The 11,716-nt window shown below is 36.2% G+C and overlaps 1 protein-coding gene across 1 annotated transcript; it reads left to right on the top strand.

Annotated features, from left to right (window-relative positions):
* The first annotated feature begins 275 nt into the window (after positions 1 to 275).
* On the top strand, positions 276 to 11,169 carry LOC148703246 (small ribosomal subunit protein mS47-like). Its single transcript, XM_088723791.2, has 14 exons — positions 276 to 581; positions 698 to 778; positions 942 to 1,010; positions 1,139 to 1,202; positions 2,131 to 2,210; positions 2,613 to 2,696; positions 4,163 to 4,247; positions 5,780 to 5,865; positions 5,979 to 6,100; positions 9,333 to 9,393; positions 10,379 to 10,477; positions 10,554 to 10,655; positions 10,766 to 10,807; positions 10,886 to 11,169. Exons 1-14 carry the CDS (start codon positions 459 to 461, stop codon positions 11,003 to 11,005), a joined length of 1,218 nt encoding a protein of 405 aa, XP_088579917.2. The 5' UTR covers positions 276 to 458; the 3' UTR covers positions 11,006 to 11,169.
* The last annotated feature ends 547 nt before the right edge of the window (positions 11,170 to 11,716 follow it).

Genomic DNA, 11,716 nt, shown 5'->3' with positions numbered 1-11,716 from the left:
TAAGTACTGCCATGGGAGTTCAGAAAAAGAATACACATAGAGATGGGGAAATATATACATGGCGAATTCAGAAAATCTCTCCAAAGTGGTGAGCGGAAAGAAGGCGATCCACTCCGCAACCCTATTCATCTTTCGATAGACATGCACAACATGGAAGACATCATATTTTCTTAGTAGTCTCTGAATATCGACTAGAAGCGGATGATCTATCTTTCATGTCCTTTTGTGTAGAATCCGCTAAATAATCTCCCACTGATATCATTGGGAGGCGAGGTGCTTGCCGCTTGAAGCCTCGACCGGTTAGGCCTTCATAAGCTCCGGTCCGATCCTAATACTTCCTCTCCTTCTAAAACCCTGCGCGTCGGGTCTAACAGTCGGACGAGCGGGAGGAGAAGCGCCACCTTCCTTCCTCCCCTTCCGCTCTTGTACTCCCGCTCCTTCCGATAAGCGTGGCGAGGATGCAAAGCCTGAGAGCCCTAGCGCTCGCGAGGCGGTCCCTCCCCGCCCTCCGCGTTCTCCCCAGCCCCCGGACCCTCGCCACCCAACCCTTCGCCGCCCAAGACGACCCTCTCCGCGACGAAGTCAGTTCGCCGCCTCTGTCAATTGGACACTCTTTTTCCCTGTTTGTTCCATCTCTATTGTTCTCTTCTCTGTTGGTTCCTCTGTTTCTAACTTTGGTGGTGGCGATCGATTTCAGGTACTCGTGGAAGGCAAGGCGAGCGCAAGGGCAGCGATTCTCAACAGACCATTTGCTCTTAATGTTCTCAATACGAACATGGTATTTTTTTCTTGGCTCCCGTCCGTGCTTGGTTCCGAGATGGGTTCTTTTTCTTTTTCTTTGTACCATGCTGTTGTGGTGTTTGCGTTATTGACTCAATGAATGCGAAGTTAGATTTTGTTTGATAAAAAAATCGTCACTTATCGGTGATGATGTCTTTTAGGCGCTTAGGTTGAAGAAGCTGTATGAGTCGTGGGAAGATAATGCTGATATCGGGTTTGTCATAATGAAGGTGGACTCTTGTCCATTTTGATGATGGTTTCCTTTCTTTGTGTTGATTTTTTTTTTCTTGTTCCCCCAACATTCTCCTGTTCTCTAGCTCTAGGAGGAAAACTTAGACGCGTTTTTAATTTTCTGAAGGGCAGTGGCAGAGCATTCTGTGCTGGTGGAGATGTCGTCACCCTTTACCGGTTGCTCCAAGAAGGTTGGTCTTTGAGTCTAAGCATGCTATTCTGTTTTAGATTGAAGGCTTGCATTATCTTAATGTTTACACTTGGTACATATATTGTGATATATTTCTGTGCAAAGGAATCCAATTTTATGCATGAATTTGGACTTCTACTTTTGTAAGAAAGCATGGAAAGGAACAGAAGATCTCTTTACTTCCATCCACTAGAAGTTGTATAAGTCTAGAAGAATCGCATCTAGGAAAATTTAATGTTGCTTCTTATATGATTTCAGAGTATCACCAACTGAGCTAGAAACTCTTCTCATGTGCAAACTTTGCACCTCAAATAGGTGCGCTTGTTGGGTAAACGACATTTAAGGGGTCAGAAAAGAACAACTACCTTTGAAGCATGGAACGTCATTTCTTGTACTTCAAAAGATAGAGAGAGGGTCAAGGGGGTACTATACCTGTTGGCCTTAATCTAGGTTGGGGGGGGGGACTAGTACCCATGATATTCCCACAAGAAACAGGTTTTGGACCAGACGTCCTGATAGTCAAAGCTATTGATTAAGATAAGATAGGTAAGCAAACTTTTAATTGAGGGGAAAAAAGAGAAACTGACGGACTCTTAGAAAGAACAAATTATTCTAATCAATTCTATGCCAAAAATCATCAACTCCAAATGCATGAGTGGGATAGATGGAAGCATATTCATATACAGAACAGATTTTCAGCCTGTTTCTTATATTTCATCATCGGAAATTTTAATTCTTTCTTATGCCGTCTGCATGAATTAACCACTCAAATGTAGTCCATGGTTACGGACATTTCTCTTACATAAAGAAATATACACAGCACCTACTGTACTTGTGGTTCCGCATGTATGGTTTATATATCGTAGCTTTATTAGATCAATTGTGCTTATCATTCTTCTGTCATATGAGTTATTATTAATTTTATGCAGGGAAGGTGGAAGGCTGCAAGGATTTTTTCAGGAACTTATATATGTTCATTTACATTTTAGGCACATATTTGAAGCCTCATGTAAGTATATGACTTAATGAAATCTTCAAATGTTGGAAATGTGTCAATTAATCCACACCTTGGAGTGTTTTTTATTTTTTTTTTAAAAAACAACTGATAAAGATATACATATAAATATGTTATTATTGCTTGCTTGTTTTCTTTCTTCCTTGCTTGCTTGTTTTCTTTCTTCCTTCTTTTTTCCTTTCTGTTATTGTGGTCCGTTACATCTTGGATGGTACTTTGCAATAGATATTTCTCCCCCTCCTATAGCATTTATTACCTATTTGGTAGAATCTATTGACTTATTGTTCAAGAATATATATATTTTTAAACAAATTAAAGATGTTCGCTAGACATTTTGAAATTGCCCCTCAATAGTTTGGCTGCTATGCTAATTTCTACTTGTGTTATTTTGTGAAGGTGGCCATTTTGGATGGTATTACCATGGGGGGTGGAGCAGGAGTTTCAGTTCCTGGGACATTTCGTATTGCAACTGATAAGACTGTATGAGTAATATATATCTGCTGCAAAAAATTATAATGCTTTTACACTTGATATATTAATAAAAAATAGACAATTTTCATGTATGTGATGTCATATTGTTCTAGAAGCATGTTCTGTGCTTATGCTTTCTTCTGGTTAAATCAACATGACCTATATTTGGGTGACATGCCTGCTTGCTATTCTACCAGGAGGAGAGGGGGGTGGGGAGAGATCTATGCATGAGCATATAAAATCATAGATGCTTATGTCGCAACAAGACAAAATAGTATCCTAAAATGAAGGTTATAAATATTTTGATGTTTCTTGTGCAAGAAAACAAATTCTTGCATAACATTAATGCTGCCATAGGAGCACTAATTGCATATCCTTGACATCATGCGAGTAGTCCAAAGGGAATCCTTTATCATTCTGTTAGTCTCTAGATAGACATTATCAGTTTAGGCCTTGGGCAGGTCATGTTGACAAGTGCTTTGTTTCCTAACTAATTGTAAGAGGAGTCTAATTGCTTTACATGTGAAGTAAGCAAGACCCACATAACATGTATATCGGTCTTTTTCCCCTCATTGAACTATATGCTGTTTCTTCATGTTTGATACCAAGCCATGCATTTCTTTCCATTTTCTCCTCTTTCCCTCTATTTTGCTAATCATGCATATCAACACGACTTTTATTGTACGTATACTGGACAATTTAATATATCCTCATCCCAAGTTAAAATCAAAATCACCAAAATGCATTTATCATAAATTTCACTAATAAATATCCGACTACATCCACTTTTCTAGTTAAAGTAATGTTTAGGTAACATGCAACAATTGGCCAACACTTGATGTTTCTTTCAGTAAATGTTTTTATAGACTTTTCATTTGTTTTCATCAATATTTTGTCCATATTGGGATGTTCTCTTGGTTTCAGTCATCTTGTTCATTATATAAGTGTTATGCCGTTTCCACAGTCCAACAATCATTGAAAGCAAAAGTTACTTAAGGTATACAGCAAGAGATCATTTCATAGAGGACTTAGTAATTGACTTAGTATAGAGGCCTACCTGCATGTTGCAGCAATAAAAGGATTTTGCAATTGGCTTGCACAAATACTTTATGGATGATAGAGTGTACTACTTCCAACATTTTTTTAGAGTTAAAGTTCAAGCCTGTGCTGTGGACTCAGCGCAGGGTTTACCCATGGTTTAGGTGTATGTTTTTGAGAGAAATGGTTTAGTTGCATGTTCAGTGATGTGCATCTGATATTATGCTTATTTGTGAATTATTTGCTCTGTGATGAACCATAAATGGATTGCTTATTATATACATTAGAATATCCTATTTCTCTGCATGCTTTTGAGTTAAAATGAATCTTTATAAAGCTGTCTTCTCAACTATGTCATCTTTAGTTGACATAGCATATTTAACTTTTGTCATTTATCTAAAATTAAAATACTTTTAAGATTATATGAACAATTTCAGATCTTCGCTACTCCAGAAACTCATATTGGGTTCCATCCTGATGCTGGGGCTTCCTTTTACCTGTCACATCTAACTGGTCATGTAGGTAAGCCCTTGGGATGCAGTTTGCTGCACTTGCTTATAAATTAACAGTGCATGAAGAAACTATTGTGATAGTCCACTTCTTGAAGGTATAATCATTTGTGATTGTATGTGGTATTTGAAGCTAGTACGTGCTTCATATGCATGTGCTTTTTTGCTGTTGATATTTTAATTTGATTAAAGTTAAGTGAGTGTGTAACTTTTCAAGTTCTACTTATGATGTGGCTGGAGACTTAATAAAATGTGCTTGTTTGTTTCAGAACTCTCATATTTTTCTAATAAAAGGAATGCTTTACACTACAATAACAAATCCACTGAAGCTATTTTTCTTTTATAATATTTTACGAATTGCTGTCCGGCACTCTCCATTTGGTCTTCATGGAAGCCAATAAACCTTCTCTCTTTCTGATGTCCCTTGTATCAGTCCATCCTTGTGCTCTCAAAATTACTTCTTTATTCTTTTTCTCTGGTCCTACTTGTGGTATATATAATTTCCTCACGTAGTATCAACATGATTGCTGACAGTGTATTATTGACATCCATAGGGATTATGATTGACATTTATTCCTTGCTTGGTCAAACTTCTTGAAAATGTTTCATCATGCTTTTACAATGCTAAGAACTTTTCCTTCATACAATGAAAAAAACTTTTGGTGTAAGTTCCACTTTCTTTTTGAGTTTTTAATTCCTGGCCTCAAACTGCAATAACTTTGACTTCCTACTGTGCAATCTTTTGGTATGTAATTCACCTTTTACTGGAAAAGGGTTTCAAGCCTTTTTTTTTTTTTTCAAGCGTAAGTTTCAAAGTATCATTTGGCACTTGGCAAAGCTTGAAATCTATGTAGCCTTGTCTTAATATATGCTAATAAAACTTTATATTGTCTTAACTAGATGATTTCCATAGGCCTTGTAAAGATGAACAGACATGTTCTAGGCCCTCAAGGTAAATGAATGTTTTTTATTTACATATCATTCACCATGCTTCAAACCAGATGTGCATTCTTACTGTGAAACATCACCGGTAATATGCAAAGCTGTTGCAGATTTTTTTAAAGGGGAATTTTATAATTTTTAGCCTAATTACTTTCAACTGATCAATATTCTTGGATCATTCCTTATGTTAATGTTACATGGTGTGATAAGGATTTATAATAACTGATGCTTTGTAGATCGATGCTTTATAATAACTCAGAAATTTTAATAACTGAGAAACTTAATTTTGATTATCATTGTTGCCATGATCATGTGCCTCTTTGTGCTGGTGCAGTTGTTGTTGAAACATGTACAATGGACAGATGCTAAGATTTCATCTGAGGTGCATGTAATCGCAAGTTTGGCATGGAAAATTTTTTTATCTCTTATTCTCTTGCATAGCACTATTAAAACCTATGTTGTTGAATCACATTGTTTAGTCTTTTGCTTTTAGTAGCTTATCTTGACTAACATAGTTCATTGCAGCATGTACTGCATTTTCTTTCTTTTCTCATCATTGTGGTGCAATATGATTCTTATTTATGCTTACATTGTTTTTTGCAGGGGAATACCTGGCTCTAACAGGTGAAAGGCTCAATGGAGTAGACATGCTTGCAGTTGGCCTTGCCACACACTATTCAATGAGTGCTGTTTGTTCCTTCAGCCCCTGCTCTATTTTGGACTCTACCTCTGCTTTTACCATACAATTTTCTTCTTTCACCTCCATTTTAATGTTCTTTTTTTTTTTAAAAAAAAAAAACAGAGACTTAATTGGATTGATGAAAGGCTTGCTAAGTTGGTTACTGATGATCCTTCTGTCATAGACTCTTCTCTTGCACAATATGGTGACATTGTGTATCCAGATAAAAAGAGCATTTTTCACAGGTGATGTTCATATTCTAAATTCTTTGCAGTTCTTTAAATCATGTTCATTTTGATTGAGTGATCATTCACAACAAACATTTCTATCAAGTAGAACACATATTCACAAATGCAGATTTTGAAATCTAAATATATCATATGATATTTTTGATTTTTCTTCTTAAAGCACCCAACGTTTGGTGGTCAGATGGAAAGAGTGGAAATATAAATATCTACTCTAGATGTTTATTAAGTTATATAAAGTTTGTCGGATTTGTATTATGTATCATAGTGTCAATGTTCCCATAATTTTAGCATGACCATACATCATGTCTGAAAATACCTAAACCCAGAAAATATCATTGATAGTGCCCTAATGATTAATAAAAAAAATCCCTCGCAAGTTCAACATAAAAAAGTATTTTATTTTTTCATATAATAATCTGTACTTTCTGAATTTAATTTCTGTAGTCATAAGAAAACACAATATTACTGCTTCGTAGATTTCAGATTTTCTATATTCAAGGTCAAGAAAACTTGATTCCAGTAGGGCTTGTGGGATTTAAGTTTCAACAGTTTTGCTAATTTCAGTAGCTCGACTCCAAGTTGTAGAATCTTAGTTAAAAAAAGAAAAAAACATGAGAAAAAAAAGAAATACTAGGCATAATTTAAAGAAGCCAAGAAAAATTATTAGATACCATTTTGGAGTAGTTCATGTTACATAGGATCTTTCATTTACATATTGGAGCTTGGTTGTTCAAAAATTTATTATATATAACAGCTATGAAGCTTTCAGGGCTTAGTGTATTTTTAATATCTATCCTAAATAATTGATAGGTAAAAATCCTGAATTTGGTTGTTTTTCTCATTTTTTTTGAGGTTTTAGCGGCCATTTAACTAAATGCATATGGTTATGGAGCATTGGTTTGTTTTATCTAAGAAGTTGCCTGTTGTTGTAGTGATGGTGTTTTCTATTCCGTCACTCGCACTAGTTTCAGTAAGGTTCGTCTTGCAAAATGGCTTATGGCTGATTTGGTGGAAACCTACCTGAACTAACAGAAACTGAAATTGCGTTTCCCAGTTTGGCCATCGCTGACAGTAATCTGTCCCTCAGCTGAAATGAATTGGTTTTGGATGAAAATTTAAACTTTGTGAATGATTATGATCTCTCTGCTTTTTGGATCAATTGCCTAAGTAGGAAAATAGCCTCGTTTTATATAAACTAGTTCTCTGAATTTTCATTTTTCCTTAAAAGATCTGGCTTTTTTGTGTTTTATCACTTTGACTCCAGAATACTTGATGCAATTTTAAACATAGCATTTGTTCTTATATCACAATAATATTTGTATTAATTTTTCAAGTTCTTATTTGTTAAGCTGGTAGCTGGACCTGATTTTTTTTCATAATTTTCAAACCTTTATTGGCATCAGGGCTATTTGTAGTTCACTTTTTTAACTCAGAAACACTAATAAGTTTCCTGACTTGATTCTTCTAAACAAATTCCTTTGGTAGAGCTTATTTTAGAAAATAATTTATCTATCTTGGTTAAGCTTCCTCATTTGAGGGCGGCTCTTGGCATAATGGTAATGTTGCTCCATTATGATTTGGGTGTCACGGGCTGGAGATATGGGAACAGTTTCTCGGCATGCAGGGCTAAGACTGGGTACATTTGAACCTCCCCAAACCTTGAAATGGCAGGAGCCTTGCACACTGGAACTCCTTTTTTCAGTTAAGCTTCCTCGTCTATCACCAAAAACATGCTATTCTACTTTTAATACATTCCCTTATCTATATCTCTAGTTTTCCCCTCCCTTGCAATAGCTAGGTTCTAGATTTCTTTCTCACCTTTTATGTGGTCCAATCTGTCAAAAATATCAGCATGATTTGCTTTTCATGAACAACTGAGTACTATGTTAGACAACCTTATGATAACTCCAGTTGATTCAAGATTGATGGGGATCATCTTCTATCAGTTGGAAGACCATTAAGGATATCAAACAGTAAAATACTCCCTGATCCTGAGGTGATTTTCGTGAACCAGATTATGTTGCCTATTTTGTTATCATCCAAGGGTACAATTATTTATTTATTTTTGACATATCCAATCAAATAGAGTCCTCATTCTTGAAAATTTTCATATTATTTCCTTTTTTGCCAAAGCTATAGCCTAAACCTATTCCAACATGGTAGGACGCCTTTCAAACTTAGCATTGGGAACCTTCTGCTAAGTGGCAAGCCTGTTCTGGATTCTCATACGTGCACCCAGTTCTGGACACTGGTTTTCTAACTTGGTCATTGTTTGACATGTTATTACCAAAATGAAACTTGGTTCAGATAGAATGATTTTTTTGATGTCCTGATTTTTTAATATTCATATATCTTGTGTTTCTTGAAATAAAATAACTAAATTTGCTTTAGCGAAAAAGCTACTGCCACGAAATACGTGATTATAATAGTAACTACGGAAACACCTTCGCATTCTAAAATTTTGCAGTGTTCTGCTTCCATACTCCTGAAACTGATCGTAGTTTGAACCATTAATTTCAGATTTTCAGCTACTCAATTGAGAGTTCCAGGCATGTAACACAAGTTCTAGTTCAGACAGCTTGGTCCAAGCTTCAAAAGGACAACCTGCTAAAAGATGGTCATGACCCTTGCATTTCTGATATAAAACCAAATAATGAGATTGAAGAAAACCCTTTTCTTTCCACTTTTGTCGTTAGGTTTTTTGATGAGGAGACTGCCTCATAAAGAAAGCATCCATACATTACTTGCTTGTATCAAAATACTCTTTGTAATATAAACTTCAGGATCCATCTCGGCATGAATGATATCTTTCCCTGAGATAACATCTTCATCCTGAACAGTTAAAGGTTGTTGAGAAGTTGTTACAATTGGCGGTGCATTTTGCTACCTTGTACTTCCGAAGACAAATTATTTTCCTGACCTATACAAGCAACATATCTGCAAAAATCTTCAAGGACATTGGAGATCTAAGAATTATATGTGGTTATTTTACATAGAAAGGCGCTAAAAGTTTAGCCAGCTGCTATTATGTATTTGTGTCAAAAGTACATCAATGTAGGAAACCCTTTTTCTTGCCTTTTAAATATGCTGCACATGCTTTGGACCCATTATTCATCATGCTTTTTGCAACTTGTGTCTCATGTAGAATACATAGAAATTATATCATTGTACAAAGAATGCAGGACTTTATGTTTTGTTATATGTTGACTTTTGTATGTATTTTGTGTAGGCTGGAGGTCATCGATAAATGTTTTGGCCATGATACGGTTGAGGAAATTGTGGATGCTTTGGTGAGTTTTCCTGTTTTATCTTTTAATCTCCGCAGACTATTGACAGCTGAATTAAAACTTATGCAATTGCCATCTTGCTCTTAGCATCATGATTCAGTTTATTGATTGAGAAATGAAAACAAAAGAATGATGAATGTAACCCTGCTAACAACCCTGGATTACTATGATTGCCATTATTTCTATTCTATCATCCATTTTTTATAAGGTCCATATTCTCCATCTCTGTAATGTGTATTTTCTCTATCAGCTTGACTTTCCAGGCAGGCATTCATAGCACCGTTCCTCATGTGACCTTCTTCAATCCAAATGTGGTCTTTTTGCACAAAAGAAACCAACTGATTGGTTCTCTGGCACTTTGTCAATTAACTCAGTTCCTTTCCAGGAAATGCACTTTTAGACTGTATAGTTTCCTGGGTTTGTGCTCATCATCGAGACATTTTTATTTCTACCTTGTTCCTATATGCACGAAGCGACATGTCTACTAAACATGTCCTGTATGCACTTTTGATACTGTATAGTTTCCTTTGTTTGTGCTCATCATCTAAACTTTCTTATTTCTACTTTGTTCCTGTATCTACGATGTGACATGTCTACTAAACACGTGCTAACAAAAAGTATGTAATATCTCTGACTCTTTCAAGAAGTCAACTTCAACTTTGGCCAAATCCTTGAGCATTCATGACTTGCTAAAACAAAGTTTGCTCTCAATTTCTCACAACTGATTTGAAAGATGAGCAAACTTCGACGGAAGTCTTTCTGGTAATCACACAATGGAACCTTCCTGATGTGGAAATGAAGTAAGGTTGTTACATGCTTAGACGACTACATGCCAGAAAGGTGAATCCAGAGAACATAAAAATTCTGTGTTGGTTATGCACTTGGTTTTATTTAAACATAAGATGCAACACTCCTCTTGTGCTACTTACAAATTCTCGTTAAGTAACATTATTTTCTCTTCTGATTCCTTCTTTGTACATGTGATCAGGAAAGCGAGGCAGCTAGATCAAATCAGGATTGGTGTACATCTGCTCTTAAGAAACTCAAAGAAGCTTCTCCTTTGAGTTTAAAAGTTACCCTGAGATCTGTAAGTAAATTGAGCAGCTTATTAGTTGCTTCTTTGTTGTGATATGTCTGCTGATATTGCTAGTGGCTATCAATAGATACGGGAAGGTAGATTTCAGACGCTGGATGAATGCCTTGTTCGTGAATATCGTATGTCTCTTCATGGTATCGCAAAAGGGGTTTCTCATGATTTCTCTGAGGTATTTGGAGCCATTCATCTTCAAGAAACATGTTATAATTTGTTCGATAGTATTACCAATCTACTTTTCCTGGAAAAAAGAAAGTACTGACCTACCCCCCCATTCTACAGGGTGTTCGGGCACGATTGGTTGATAAAGACTTGGCTCCAAAGGTAGGAACTTCGATCTGAACTATCAATATGTTTAGTGCTGGATTTAGTAAGTACATTCATGATTTAAATTTGATTCAGTGGGATCCTCCATCGTTGGAACAAGTGTCAGATGACATGGTTGAGCAGTACTTCTCACCTCTTGGTGAGTTTGAGCCCGAGCTAAAGCTACCCACCCATTTGCGAGAGGCTTTTATCTAATATTGGATGGTGGAAATTGGATCATCATACATATTTTAAGCAGAGTAGAAGGCAGATTTTTTTTTGTCACATTTCAGAAATGGCTTGTATCACAATCACAGCGTTGTGCTGATAACAATAACAACCCCTAATGAATAATTTGCATCAGAGCATTGCCGTTGCTAGATTTCAGCTTGTGTGGTGACTTGATTTCTTCAAGAGGATGGATGGCTGCAATCTCATCGATTAAATTTTTTGCGGTAGATTTGATGAATTTAATCATGTTTTAGTTTCTGCGCTATTTATTGGAGAGTAAATTTTGGGGGTGTGTTTACTCAAAGGGAAGTTTATTTGTATTAAGTTCCATGGATGGTTGCTCAAGTGATGGTGCTCACGGCCTTATTACTTGCAAGAGTAGATTTTTCTGCTTGAACTCAGAGTATGTAATATATTTTGCTGTAGTGTCGGTGCATGTGGCCTTGTTGAGGACGACCAACTTCGACGCCTCTATGTTATTGCTCACCTGTAAATGGATAAAAAATTTACAACTACACGTTTTTTCAAGAAAGAAAGAACGACCGTCGTTCTGGAGCAACCCATTTTTTTTTTTAATAAAAAAAAGAGACCATGTAAGGGGCGGGATGCCTTATCGCTTATTCTGCCCTCCAGCGGATTATGGTGTCTTTTTAAATTTTTTTTTTTTTAAAAAAAAGATGAGAAGGGTGATTACAA

This window comes from Phoenix dactylifera, chromosome 6, assembly GCF_051530095.1.
Source record: "Phoenix dactylifera cultivar Ajwa chromosome 6, Ajwa_hap1_PhDact_Kaust_v1.1, whole genome shotgun sequence".
Lineage (NCBI taxonomy): Eukaryota > Viridiplantae > Streptophyta > Magnoliopsida > Arecales > Arecaceae > Phoenix > Phoenix dactylifera.
The sequence above is the reverse complement of the archived record's forward strand: the minus strand, read 5'-3'. Positions and strand labels throughout refer to the sequence as shown.